This window comes from Morone saxatilis, unplaced genomic scaffold, assembly GCF_004916995.1.
Source record: "Morone saxatilis isolate NCDOM2014 unplaced genomic scaffold, NCSU_SB_2.0 Contig20, whole genome shotgun sequence".
Classification (NCBI taxonomy): domain Eukaryota; kingdom Metazoa; phylum Chordata; class Actinopteri; family Moronidae; genus Morone; species Morone saxatilis.
The window spans coordinates 8175419-8190513 of NW_023339763.1; the positions used below are offsets into that span (position 1 = coordinate 8175419).

A 15095-nucleotide genomic window follows, 5' to 3' on the forward strand; every position below is an offset into this window, starting at 1 on the left:
TTCAGTCCTGAAGACAGAAACACTATAATCCCTAAGGTTAATGTACCAAATAAAACTTACAGTATTGAACACCCTCCTAAAGTCATATCAACTCTTAGTGGACAAACAACTCTCCAATAAGTGCTCATGTCATAAATCATTTAGAGTATAAATGTACCTACTGCCAAACAACGACCTTATACCTGCCTATAACCCTCCTCCCCAGACTTTCCTCCTGCCTTTCCATACCCTCCCGCTCTGTTCCAGCTGTGTTCTTGCGTCTGCACTCTGCTAGAGTGGCTCTGTCAGATTTCTAGGTGTGGTTCTTCCCTTCCCTCATACCCACTCACAGCAGCCACAGTGTTGTTCCAGGCTGGTACATGTCATCAGTAATCCCCTCCAGCTGGAATGGGCATCTGTGGGCATGAAACAGGGCAGGCAGACGGCGGCTCTGCCCGGGAAAAGAAACCCGTTTCCCCTTGTTGACGGTACCGCAAAACAGTGGGCACAAGTGGGCTTGAGTGCAAACAAAATACCCTGTGGCCACCCAGACGTTGCCGTGCGACTCACCATGGCGACCAACATACAGTTGTGATGGCAGCAAAATACAACCCCTGTTTGGTTTGTCGTGTGGGGATGTGATTTGACACACACTTAGATTCAGTCACACACAAACAGATACTTCTCAGATTTCTTGACTGAGAGAGTTTATAATTCAACCTGTCTGGCTCAATCAGATCCATGTTGAGTTTTCTTTTTTTTCTCCTTTTTTTTTTTTACATCGCCATGGTTACACGGTTACATTGCTCGAGCCTATCACAAGATCAACATTCCAGACAAGTAAGATTTCTCTTTGACCGTGGCTGGCGGGAGCCGCCACAATTAATTTAGATTGATAAGTCTCATTGTTTTCACATTTCCAGAATGTGAAAAAAAATCCTGTGCAGTTTTGGGTAAAGAGTAAATATTTATGTTCGCTAGGCAACAGGGCTGGAGCAGAGGCCCCGGTGCACATTCAGGATGACTTCCCTCTTCCATTGGTTCTCTGCCTGCCTCGGTACTCCTCTCCCCACCCACACAAGGGTCTCAGTCACAGCTAATGGAGGTCTCCTCTAATGTCCTCTTAGCCCCTTTGGCCTGTTTTGTAGCCGGGGAGTTTTCCAGGACCATTCCTACTTATTAAGCACCAAGGAGTGGCTATTATTAATTTGCATCCCCGTTTATAAGCTCTTCTCCCTCCAGTCTGGTTGAAGTGGAAAAAAGTTGTCACAGCATATCAGTGTAGTAGTACAAGATCAACATCCTGCCGTCTATTTTTGATTACTGCTGGCTTGTGTAACAGAAAATAACAGTTTCCTGTGTTGAGAGAGGTGATTTATTTTCGGCGCTTTGTTGTAGAGTTGAATGACAAGATATTTTTCCACCTGAACTTTACTTTGTTGCCAGAAATTTAACAGAAGAGCTTGTCAGCACTAGAGGTAAGATGTAGTTGAGGAAACTAAAAAGGGCTTAATGGTTTTTTTCCTCAATGACTTAAAAAATATAGCAGCTGAAAGCACACACTTTCATAAACCATGAAGATTTCTAACATTAACTTGCGCAATTTTATTTACCAAACATTTGTTCGATTCCTGCAACTTGGAACAGACCTTTTATAAGCGTTCAGTTGTGGACGTTTGCGGCAAGCTAATCCTTCTCCAACTGTTCTAATTTGGCGACTTTCAGGCAGCTGAAGAAATCCTGCGCTCTGTGACTTAGAGTAGTAAAACACCAAATCCTTTACTGAGCCAACGTGTTGAGAGTAGGTCACAGTCACGCATGCACACACATAAGTGAGTACACATATGGAAGTGAAAATGAGTGTTTGTTTTGTTTTTAATAGGCTAGTAACAGCTGGATGAATAAATATGGACTACGCAAACAGTTCAGTGCTGAAATTTTTGCTTCGCTTTCTGTCTGAACGCGGCGATACAGATCATTATTTCCAGTGACTACTATGTGCAGATCATCCAGTGAGATTCCCTTCCAAAAACTGGACGCTGTAAGAGAGACATGATTGACAAATGAGGACATGGTCAGTGACCAAGAAGGTCGGACCAAATCAGGATCAACATCATTGATGTCTAGTGTTAATATTCTAAACCCAACATCAAATCCTGCACTAAACCAAGAGTAACTATTGTAAGATAATATGAATCTTTGTGGTCTAATGTAATAATCTTAGTACATCGATGATGAGGTGACTAAGCATGTTGTGCCATGGTTTTGTTATATGTTCTTGTACATGTCGGCAGGATGCCTAAAATTGAAGAATCAAACACAGTGTAAGGTCCTTTAAATGGATTTCCATAAAAGAGATCATATAGGGTCTTCAGTCTAGTTGTCCCTCTTAAAGCTGTGCAGCTGTTCTTCACCACTGTAGCTGCTTATTCTGGGAAACTCAGAAAATCCCTATTTTTGGTTAATGTCTGGTCAGGTCATTTGTTCCAGTTGTCCAAACCAGTCCAAACCTAAATGATTCAATCTCTTCATGAATCAATGTATTCTTTGCAAAGCCTAGTGCACAGGTAGGTTAGGTTGCAGCCAAGGTCTTTTTATAGATTAGTCCAAAATAGAAGAACAGAGAAGCACTGAAAATCCAACCAGTAGCATAAACTGGATGCTTACGACTATGACCAAAGTATATCCCTTTTCCTGTATTTTATTGTAGCGGAAGGATAAATACTAGCAAGGTAGGGAATATGAACTGGTTGAAATAAATGTCCGGCGAAGATTCAGGGGGAAGTGTGGGCAAGAATCAGCTGCCACAATCAATGTCCATCATGGTGGACACAGCCTTCAGTCTTTAGTATCGTCAGATCATACATTTGCGACAACATGTATGTATGAAAGCAGTTACTGAACGAGTTGAATTGCACTACAATTTTAATTTCAACTTTAATAGGTGGTCATGTATTGTAATAATAATAATATCCTTTCTATTTAGTCATTACTTTTGTTCTGCTCATCAGGGCTTGTTGACTCAAAGTCAGTCATAAGTCGCACATTGCATATTTGTACACTATGATGTTATCTGAATCCACCATCTTTTAACGGTGGTGGGCCTCCAGTCTCATCTCATTTAAGGACTCTGTCATGTGAATACCACAACGGCCACTGAAGACCATTAAACCATCCTTTCCATAGTCAGGGCTGCAACAAAAATTCCAGCAGAATTATGACTGTGGTCTCTGTTCATTATGTGGATGGTGCTGTCTTGTTAATGTTGTAACAAATGGTTAGGTTTATTCCCATAACCACATAATAGCAGTGATGGTGTAACTCCAATAAGGTCACTGTTACACAGTCACAAGAGTTTGAGTTCCATTAGCTTATTGGTGGACTTCCTGGTGGCATGATTTACTGAAAAAATGAATTTGGCCCATGTAATACCTCCTTTTTCTAAATGTAATGCAAAAATGCTAAAAAATCATTAAAAAAAAGACTGAATCGTGGATAAATTCTGAAACAATAAACTGTCTTTTGGCACACATTGGCATGGCACTGGGAAAAAGCATGCTGTTTCACTTGCTATATTTTCTATGAAATGTGTGAAAGTAACGTATTGCTGTTTCTGGACATGAGCACTGGCAAATACGGAAGTCTGTTTGTCATAGTTTCCAGGAAAAAAACACAATAAATTCTAGGTCTGCATTTAGATTTATGAAGTGAGATTAACAAGTGTTAATGAAAAAACTGCTGTCTCAGACTATGTGTCTTTGACAAGTTTGACAGTTTGGTCACCCATGCTGCCTCGCCACTTAAATTTAAGTTGTGTGTTCTTGATATTCTTTGGCAGTTTGGTCATTGTCTGTTGCCATTTGAAAGAACTGCACTGTTATATTTTTGAATGATGATTTAAGTTGTTGACATCAAGCATTTTAATATGTAGTTTTCCACTGACTGGAAATAACTCAAGTCTAGATTTAAGTTCATTATGTATTTCACTGGTGGCTGCACTACCACAGGAATACTGAAAGCAGCAGACTGACAGTTGCTGGGTTGTAATGAAAATGGAAATCTATTGATTGTCAAACGATTGTGGTCTTTTGCATGCAGTTATAGGCCAGTGGGGAGAGTGGGCAGAAACTGACAAAGGGGAATATGTGTGTGTGAGAGAGAAAGAGAGAAATGCACCGATTCCGTCTCTGTATGAGGGCACACCCCTCACTGCAGTATTATAAATCAGGTAAAAAAAATCTTTACTTGTTTGATGCAGTTGATGAGAGCAGGTTTGTATTGCTGAGTTGTGTTATACTCCATTATGACTGTATTAGGGCTGCAGCTAGCGATTATTTTCATTATGGATTTTGTTTTCATTAATCAATGAATCATTCAGTCTATAAAATTACAGAAAATAGAAAAATAAATCTCCAATATATTATATTCATTTCACAAGGACAAATGAATGCTTATTAAATGACTAAAATAACTAATTGATTAACAAAAATGGTTAATTTTCTGCACATAAATGACTATTTCCAGAATGTTGTCATTTTGAGTGACAAATGTGCATTTTGTTATAATTTATTCCCATGTGCTTTACCAGCTTCTAACTGAATGCTGAAAGTTGATTCATCTGTCAGTTATTTTAGAGCTACAATAATTTTTCAAGCAAAAAAAACTCTAAAAATGTAATAATGAAAGTATTTGTAGATATTTAACTTAAAGATTAAAACAACACTAAGAAAAACAGCAATTCAAATTCAAATCTATAATCTGGAAACAGTGAATGCTGGACATCAGTCATTGATAAAAGACTTAAATAATTAATCAAATACCAAAATTGTTGTCAATTCACTGTTTTTGTTGTCTCACTGATGGATTATTTACTACTCTACTACTGAAATGTAGGTCATTTCTTCCAAGTGTAGTCAATGCTGACTTATTATCTAAAGTGTTTTTTCTTTATCCACATCAGACTTAATCATATTTCAGTATTTCCATGAAAAAGGTGAAATAAGTATGCACATGATATTTTATGGTCAAAATTAGAGTGAGCTAATGAATGACAGTTTCAGGGCAGCGTGCTCTAAAGTATGATCTATGCTGGTTCTGTATTCCAGCCACTGATGACTGTGTTGTAATGTGTTGCTTCAGGGTGTGGTTTCTAGGGAAGGATCTGGGCTCTGTTTCACACTCCTCCATCACTATCACATACACACAAACACAGGCACAAAAATACACACATTACGTGTGTCCATGAGCTCAGCAGATATAGAGCTTGTATCATCTGAGCTGCATACAAAACCATATTATGCTTTTTCCTTTTTTCTGACGGGTGAAGGAGTGGCTGCAGTTCATTACAGTGATGAAACACTGGGTCCATAGCCAGGGGTGTAAATCATTGCACACATGGGCTGATGGGAGAATATGGAAGTATGTTCCTCCTAGCAGGGCTAGGAACTGAGTCCTGCCATTTTATATTTGAGTGTGAATGTATTACTGAGGCTATACTTGTTGGAGTACAACCTAATATTATCATTTTAAAAAACTAGTTATGTCATAAAGATGGACTTTAAACATTTGTTTCTCCAGAGCAATGCATGGTTTATTGTGCTTTGAGGGGACTTCACCCATATGCAATATACATAGTGTAATTGATATGTTGTTTTATGTATTTAACCAGCAGATATTAAGCATCTTTGCTTGAAAAACAATTATTGTAGAATAATTTCCCATTGATCGATTAGTCAGTTCAGCCTATCTTCATGTGGCCAGTTGACTAACCAGCAGCTTAAATGAACAGTTTGCCCACACATCACCCAACCAACCTCCCCTCTATCTGTGTACTCCTTCACCCTGTCAGACAGCCTGCTCTTCACTGAACCAGCTATCCCACAAGTCAGCAAAACCAGGCGCCCAGTCTCCTCTCCTCTCTAGACTGTCTCCCTGCAGTCAACCCGTCGCTATGACAACGGTCTGCTAGAGTCAGCCCGTGGTGCAGCAGCAGCAGCAGATTTGATGTCTGACTGTGTGGCGTCATGGCAACGCCCAGATCAGACCATATTACGAGATGTAAGGTTGAAGGGTTCCTCAGATGTGACAGTGCTCTGTAGTTCCATTTTAGCGCAGCAAAGTGGGCGTGTGCAAGGTTTATTTTCTCATGCAGATTAAAAATATCCTGCATCATAAAATGATCGATAATCAGCATTGTGGCTATTGCATTTGGTCTGTTAAAAAAATGGATTATACAGAGAAAATAACATCCACAGTTAGGATTGTTGCATAATAAAATCTGGATAAACATTGGTTAAGATGTTAATCCATGATCAGTCTTTAAAAGCAGCTTCAGTTCTGCTTCCAACAGCAAACTGTCATCTTCCCAAACATCACCACTATGACTGGTCCAGGTCATTTTACTGCAGATGAATAAAAGTTACAATGGAAGCTGCTCTGTCTATCTTAATGAATGCCTTCTAGTTACTGTTTTGGTGAAGCATGCATATGTTATCAAACTGGCACTCCCAGATTGACCCAGTCAGCATTTGCACCACTAAATGTTATTTGTGTGGGCTGGAATGTAGATATCTTGATGATGGTGACAATGATAATGATCACAAGAATAACTGTGTGCAGCAGTAATCTTATATTAGTAAATGTATTAAACCAGATTTAATTGGGCACACATGACTACAGAGCAGACAAGCAATAGAGAAAAGTAGTTACACACACTTGTAGCTTCTCCTTTGTTCTTGCAAGGGGAGAGTGAAGCGATGGAGTTGCAATCTGCAGATGCATATTACAAATGGCACTAAATCCTGAACACTGGACCACTAACATGGGTTGACTATTAATAACGGCATGCATATCAGGGTGTCACATGGTGACACATGTATGACAAATACATGCAAATTCAACATAAGGTAGTAGTAGACGTTTTTTTATGTCTGTGTATGTTTAACAAGCTGCATTGGTTACTGCACAGTTTCCATTGTGGGATAGTGCTAGCTAGCTAGTGGGGTTTTGCAAGCTCGGTATTGCTTAATGGAATCATTTAACACGGCTATCAAGAAAATGTCGATGCAGATATGTGTTGCTTGCAGGGGAAATCAAACCAATTTGCTGCGCAAGACCACAGGGAGAGCTGGGCAGGCAGACCCACATGGTGGTCTCTTCGTAGCCCTGAATGAATGGATGGATGAAACATTATTCATCTCCTCTGGGTGGAAAAAAAGGACATAATTGAACACCAGCTCTAAATATAGAACAGGAATCGTTTGGCATAGTAGATAGTCCTCCAATGAATCTTCTTTATGACAATGTTTCAAGCCAAACTGGGTCTTTGTTGGAAGAAAATTGCGTTGAATCATAACATTTATTTTTTCCCCTCTTCCCATCCCTTTCTCTACAGAGCGACAGGCTTCTGATCAAAGGAGGGAGGATTGTGAACGATGACCAGTCCTTCCATGCCGATATCTACTTGGAGGATGGCGTCATTAAGTAAGTCCTCCGCTGTCCTCCTCTCTGCTCTGCTTTTATTCACTCCTGTTTGCTTTCATCTCACCACGACCACTCAGGCTCAACATTCATTTGATCAGATCAATGTTGCCGAAAGTAAAACTTCTCTTGACATGTATGCAAAATGTTAAGAGATCTTGATCATTCCATCCGATGGGTTGGCCAGGTGAATTTGTGTAAAAGGGAAATTCCTGTTCCTTACTGTCATATTTTTGTCCATTCTGAGTTTGCTCGCAATGCTTGTTGTAGAAATGTGCGACATATGCAACTACCGTTTACTCAATGTAATAACCTAAACCTGTCTGAACAGAGCTGGTTTGGCACAATGGACAGAAATAATGAACACCTAGGTTGACAAATGATCTCAAATGTTAGATTAGATTAATTATTTATGTATGAAAACTTTTTTTTAACCTTGAGACAGATTGGTTTCTTCACTCTCAGTGATACAGGGAAGTCAAGCACAAATATTGCTTATAGCTATTATTGTCTAAATGAACCCAAACTAAATATAGCAATCTAATTAACTCTCCTTCTAGCATGAGTGATATGGAAACATGGAAAATGCACACTGCTTGCTGACCTGAACAGAAGAAACATTCTTTCTAGGGTTTGCCACAGTTGTCATTTTGTCAAAGTTAAGGTATGGTCATAACAACCAGTCTAGTCCCCAATTTTATGCACTAGCGTGTCCCCACCCCACCAGACAAGGCAAGGGTAGTTTGGGTGAATTCCTCTCTCTGTGTCGCCCTGAATCAGTCCGCCCTTTCCATCACTCTCGTCCCCCCCGTTCTGTTCCTACTTGATTTTCCAGTTATAGCCCCTTTGTCTCCCCTTGCCCCTTAGTGAGGCAGCTCAGAGAGAGGCACCCACAGGGAGCCTGGTGTTGCATAATAAACACCCAGATGCCTGTTGGACCATGGGGCTGCTGGCAAACTCACAGAGACACTGGTTTCTGCCTGTCTGTCTGGTCCCTTCTGTAAAGTCTGAACAACAGGGGTGAATATTGATGCGTTGACATGGTGACAGTGTGCTGCTTCAAGCGTGACTTTGCTTTGGGGTCAGTCTAAAGTTAAAAACTAAAACGTTTTGCTGTTGATTTAAATGTATTAGAAAGATGTCTTTCCTTAACAACTTATGTTTAGATATTTGTACTTGCATTGGTACACATATCTGCATAAAGAAATCAAATATCAGTTCAAAACTGTTTATAAATCTGATTTAGTAAACTTGTTTTTTTTATTCTACTATGTAATTGCAACAATGTTACATATTTGGGTTTGATTGAGGATTTGGGCCACCTCCAGAACATAGTACATTCCATATTCAGATTCAATGTACTGTCATTACACAGCTCAAAATTTTTTTATTATTATATGCTATATATAATTATGACATTCTCTTCCCTCGACAGGCAGATCGGCGACAACCTGATCGTGCCCGGTGGGGTGAAGACCATTGAGGCAAACGGGAAGATGGTGATCCCTGGTGGCATCGACATCCACACCCACTTCCAGATGCCGTACCGTGGAACCACAACTGTGGATGACTTTGCTCAGGGATCAAAGGCTGCTCTTGCTGGGGGCACGACCATGATCGGTAAGAGCTGTAGGAAAGGTCACCCACAGAGGAAAATCAGCTTTTCAGACACAGATTAAAGCTAAAATGAGGGGGGGGGAGAGGAGGGCTGAAACCCTAACAGAGGACAAGAGCTGGGAAGCGGTTGTGGTTTGTTTTTGGGCAGCTCTCCAAAAGACGACCATACAAAAGACTGAGTGTAAGGGGGTGGTTTTAGGAAGGGGGGCAAAGAGTGAAACGCCGCTCCCACGGAAATACAACACCAGTGTCTGTCTGCATGCTCCTCTGTGTACAGTGTGGGTTTATATGTGTGCTTCATGTAGCTGAGACGCCTTCGCAGCCAACAGCTGGTAGGCACCACAGTCGCATTAATACCATTAACTTCTTTTGAGCTGGCTGATACTCTGCTTCTTGTCTGCCAGTGTGGCTCTGTGTTTAAACAGACACATTCACTAACTGGGGTGCTACTGTAGTAAGCTCTATTCATGGGTTCCATTCATTGAGGGATTATATACTAGCGGGTGATGTGTGAAAGAGAAAGTTAAAATATGTACTGTGGTTGTACTCTGTATATCTTTCCATCCCTACAAACAGATGATGTTGTTTTTTTGTTGTTTGTGTGATGCCGAACAAACAACTAATTCAGATGGTTGACATAGAAAAAAGTAGGTTTTTTTTGTGACTGTCGTTTCCAGCTCTATCCTATTAACATGCAAAGACCAGATAAGCAGATTAGGTCATCCTTAATGAGATAAAGAAGCCGGTCAGGTGGTGAGCCAGCAGGCGGCCTTATTGTTTTACAGCTGAGTAAGATGGAGTGGGATTTTTTGTGCATGGTGATACTGTTGTGTACGATGAGGATTTACTGGCCATGAATAATTTCAGTGAAAACAGACACAAAAGATATTCACAGAGTGAATCTTTACCTTCCAGGCATGCACAAAGGCAAACATGTTTGCATAAACACAGTGAATCATGCAAATATACACATTAGAAATCTTGTCTATGTATTTTGTTATATTTGTAATTGTATGTGCTGGAGCATAATACTGCAGCTAATGGTTACCAGAGTTTTTGAACATCTAAATTCTATATGAATTTTTTTTCCTAACTCATGTCATTGTGCCCTCACAATATCAATCAAACCGCTGTCCTAAAATTATTAATTTTAAGAATGCTTTGCAAAATGTTTTTGCAAATGAACTATCCAGTAAACAATATATATGAATTATATTTAACAATATGTTTCATTGTTGCTTTTGTGGGACTATTCTGATTAAAATTTAGCTAAATCTTACTTGTCAATTACAGTAGGTTTGTACACTTCAATTAATGTATACACTAAACACCGTAACACAATAACTTCAAAATGTTTCGTGCCATTACAGGCAGTAAATCACTGCACCACTAAATGCATTTTTAGAATGGGTGGTCCCATTGGGAAAATCGACTACCCTTGTCTGCCAAACTCCGGCCTAAGAGATTGATCATGCTTACATAATGCAAAACAAAAGTTGGAAAATAACCAGAGTTGAAGCGGCCCCTAAACTTATCAAGGACACCAGCACCCAGACAAAGATGTTCAAAATGTAATGTGACATCTGACAAGGTTGGTCCCCAGTGGCTGAGCACTGCAGCAACTCAGACAGACAGCTGATTATGCAAGATAAACAACACAGGGAGAAAGTAGAAACACCAGCAGACAAATCCTGACATCACCCTGTCATCTCTCGGACTCCCCAACCCAACCCACTCTTTGTGACCCTTTCTCCCTACAAATTTCTCTGCTCCTCCTTTCATGCACCCCTCATCTTTCTGTCCTTTGTCCTCTATCATCTATCTCCTCCAGTGGACCATGTGATCCCAGAGCCCGGGAGCAGCCTGATGGAGGCCTATGACCAGTGGAGGCAGTGGGCCGATGAGAAATCCTGCTGCGACTACTCCCTCCATGTGGATATCACCCACTGGAACGACAGCATAAAACAGGAGGTGGATAACCTAATCAAGGAGAAAGGTAGGCTGTGATGGTGTAACATAACAACTGACTAAAGAAGTGAGTGTCTGTAGTGTGTTATATGTTGCCTCTTCTAATTAGAGAAAGCATGAAAATGAAGCTAGAAAGCTAAATACAACATCAAAAAACAAACAATAAAAATTTGAATACAGTTTAACTTGCCCTGGAAAAAGTAACTATGCTACAGAGTGAGACAAATGATGAATAAAAGACTCAAATCACACCTTTTTCACAGTTTATCTTATAACCACCATGGACTTTTCACGTATTCTTCTTCATGTTGTGTGTCCTTTGTTACAGGTGTGAACTCTTTCCAGGTCTACATGGCTTACAAGGACTACTACCAGATGAGCAACAGTGAGGTACAATAACTGTAACTTAGAAGGATACTTTAAAGGATAGGTTCACATTTTGACAAATTTTTTAAGTAAATTCGTTCTCTCCATACTGGCAATGAAGAGATGAAAAACTAAATCTACAGTTCTACTTTTGTGAATGAATGCACAAGCTAATATGAAGCCTCTGTTGTCTGACTTAGACAAATCTAGTGGGTAACTTCCAAATTGAAAGTCTTTTTAGTACAAAATTTTGCTATTTCAGGTTACAGAAGCCCTAATGTTAACTTTGCACGGAATGAGGACTGTTGCTTTTGCCCCCCATCACTTACATTGAAATCGTTTTAGGAAGGGTTCTCCTTCGCAGCCAGTATGGACAAGAGGAATGATTACAGCGACCAAAAACTCTTACTCAATATACGTATGGATATGAGTATTTTTTAAGACAGACTTAAAAAATGTGAAACAGTGTGAACACGCACATGAACATTTGGCATGTGAGGCTGCACTAGAAATCCCAAACAGGGGATGGTATGATCTTGGTTTGCCTCAGTGTGTAATTTAATATCATTATCTTATTTAAGCAATCAAATAAGAGTAATTTCAGTCAATATAATCAATCACTGCTGACTTGCTGAGAAACTGAAGAGTCAAGAGGCTAAAAAAGTGACTAATTATGACCTTCAGTTGGCGTTCACTATAATACTCAAGATTTGTAAAGTTTTGGAAACGCATTAATCTTTTTTTCTCCCCTGAAATACAGGGTCCTTATGTAACTTGAAGCCTGTGATGTACAGTATAAGTCCAGATGATGTGAGGCAGGACTCTTCATGTTTCTCATGCGGCCGTGGCTAATTCGGTCGGTCAGAGGAGCACATGAGGCAACTGAAATAGTCCAGCCTGAAAAACTGATGTCATGCACCTCGCTAAGGAACTGTGGCACAGCAGCATAACAACAACTGCAGCTCATCCCACATGAGTTTTACCATTTCTGGAGACCACACACAATAATTGCAGTGTGTCGTGGTAGACATCATGTAAATTGTGGGCTTCTTTTAAATTGTGGCTTGAAGGCGACCCCTAGGATATAAAAGGAGTGTCTGATTCTTGTGTAAACAGCCAGGCAGGATTTTAAATATAAAAGCAGTGCCACTGTAATTTCACCGTTTCTGTGTCTTCCTCCTCCAGCTCTATGAGATCTTCACCTTCTTGGCAGAGAGAGGAGGCATCGCTCAGGTCCATGCTGAAAATGGCGAGATCATCGCTGAGGTAAAAACAAAGATAAATGAACTGAAAGATACAGCTCTCGAACATCTTCTTCTCCCCTGTCTCATATTCTTTACTACCCTCTCTCGTTCATTACTTGTCTGGTGCCCAACTCTGTGATCCCTTTTAGTTTAGTGAGATTCATTTCAGTTTTATTCGCTTCAGTTCGCCTTTCTAGTCTTATCGCAGTGCATATCCACTACCTACAGACTAAACACGCTGTCACTGATGAGAGTGATAATGTGTTTCCTGTAGGACAGTAATGTGTGGATGTAGTATACACAGGGCTGCGCTGTATTGTGGACAAATGAAAGTGAATGGACCTTAATAGTTGATGGATTGAGAGGGTTGGTATTAGTCAGAGCTCCAGACCATGCCTGCATTATGTCACAGTGTGTGTGTTGGATCTGATTCATCGCAAATCCCAGCTCTCCTACCCAGCCTTAAACTAGGACTTTGGAGGGAGTCTGATTTCCATCAGCTTTAAGACCAAAAATGTCTGAACCCCTGGATTATGTCATGACCTGACTATACTTTAGAGCTCCTGAGAGAGAGAGGCCTTGTTTAGACCTGTGTGTGATGAATGTTGTTAGTGCTGTAACCAAGTGACATGTCCTCACAAAGTTTATGTCTCATTAGTGAATTTGTGTGTAGGATTTATGAAAAACATGGATAATATATTAAAGGAAATCTGGGTTTTAATTTTATTAATGTAGTCATGCTGACTTTTTACTTACTACCTCCTCTGTAGAGATATTGGAAACAGAGACAGGAAAGGTGGGCAAGCAAATACGCCTCCTAAAGCTTTCCAAATAAACACTTGTCTTTGACTCCAATCATTCATATATTGCATGATTCGTTCAAAAAGGCCAACACAGGTATTACAAAAATGTCCTGAAAGGCTTTTATTGCTGTGTTCTAATCGCTGTTGCTTAACCATATGGAGCGTCTTCTAGTAGATTTTGGGGAAGTGAAACAGTTTCCAGCACGGCAATGTTGATCAGAGCTGCAAATTAGCTTGTTGTAGTAACACAGCTGGGATCACTCTCAGTGGTGGACGCTGTGTCTAGATTTTCCAAGTATGTCATCATCAAGTCACAATCCTAGATGTTTTTTTCTCCTCAGACAGCTTTGGAGAGCAACGACCACAGAAACACCACCAGACTCTTGAGTTACTAGTTGTCTTGCGGGATCGTCCTCTTGCTGCCTCTGTGCCTCTGCCTTTCTTTCTCCTTTCTTCATCTCCCTTTTGATTTAGCTTCTCCTCTGTGCGCTCTGATTGGAATAAATGTCAGCCATCAGTAATGACTCACATCCATCCTCACAATAGCCCACTGGATAACGAGCCATTGCACTTACTTTTAATTAATTTCCTTCTCTTCTTTCTTGTGTTTGCTACTGCTTTTCTATTTGTCATGCACACGCTAAATCAACAGCGACCCACAGCTCCACACATGTAATCAAACAAGCGTGTGTAGATGAATAGGCAGTCTTGGAAGGAGATCTATTTGAGGTCCACTTTTCCTGTATCTAACTTAGCATGACCCAAAGTCAAAACTGTCAAATTATGAGAATAAAACCCTGGTTGAAAAATATTGTTATTCTTCTTTAACACTTAAAGAAGTGCTTTTTGGGGAAGCATGTCATCATAAAGCAACCATGGTAACATCACAGACGCTAGTGGCTCCATGCAGGGGTCACCTAAGCATTTACTACAACACACCAGTGCAGCCAGAACTTTTTAGGAAGTAGGTCTACAGGTATACAAAGACCCTCAACAGCCCATAGATTCCCACAGTCCTCCGTGTGTGGCCTGACCCAGATGACAAAACTGCTGCTCATATCCTTCACACAGGCACAGAGAAGCAGAAACAGAATATCATTTTGGAGTGTGACCAAAGCCTTACATCAGCCAGAGCACTCAAACCACCAAACACCAGAAAAATAGTCCTGCATGTACATTATCTGTGAGCTAAGCAGCTCACAGCTTGCCTTTTGTGTGTTTGTTCAACAGGAGCAGGCCCGCATGCTGCAGATGGGTATCACCGGACCAGAGGGACACGTGCTGAGCAGGCCAGAAGAGGTACAACACACACACACACACACCCACACACACCTATACACACACACAGAGGCAGATACACATTCAGAAATCTGAACATCCTCTGTCTCTCGTACAAACCCATACACACAAGAGACATCGTCATAAAACACATCGAAGCTTCGAGTGTGTGCTCTTGTCTTTGTGAGGAAGACCTTAGACCTTACAAGTGAGGACATTTTGTCAAATTGAGGACATTCACTTTAAGAAATAGTCAAGGCAGTAACAGAATCTGGATCCTTATGTTCTATTTTACTCTAAATGGGACCATCATTTACTAAAGGAACATCATGCTGTATGGAAGAAGACTAAAACTAGAGAC

General features: G+C 40.5%; 1 protein-coding gene across 3 annotated transcripts in view; it reads left to right on the forward strand.

Annotated features, from left to right (window-relative positions):
* dpysl3 (dihydropyrimidinase like 3) overlaps window positions 1-15095 on the forward strand; it is a 38812-nt gene that overhangs the window by 10747 nt on the left and 12970 nt on the right. For all 3 annotated transcript variants that reach the window (XM_035666179.1, XM_035666180.1, XM_035666181.1), the window contains exons 2-7: window positions 7373-7461; window positions 8894-9078; window positions 10907-11071; window positions 11372-11433; window positions 12595-12675; window positions 14687-14755. In XM_035666179.1, the coding sequence (XP_035522072.1) occupies window positions 7373-7461; window positions 8894-9078; window positions 10907-11071; window positions 11372-11433; window positions 12595-12675; window positions 14687-14755 (651 nt within the window). The remainder of the gene's footprint in view (window positions 1-7372; window positions 7462-8893; window positions 9079-10906; window positions 11072-11371; window positions 11434-12594; window positions 12676-14686; window positions 14756-15095) is intronic.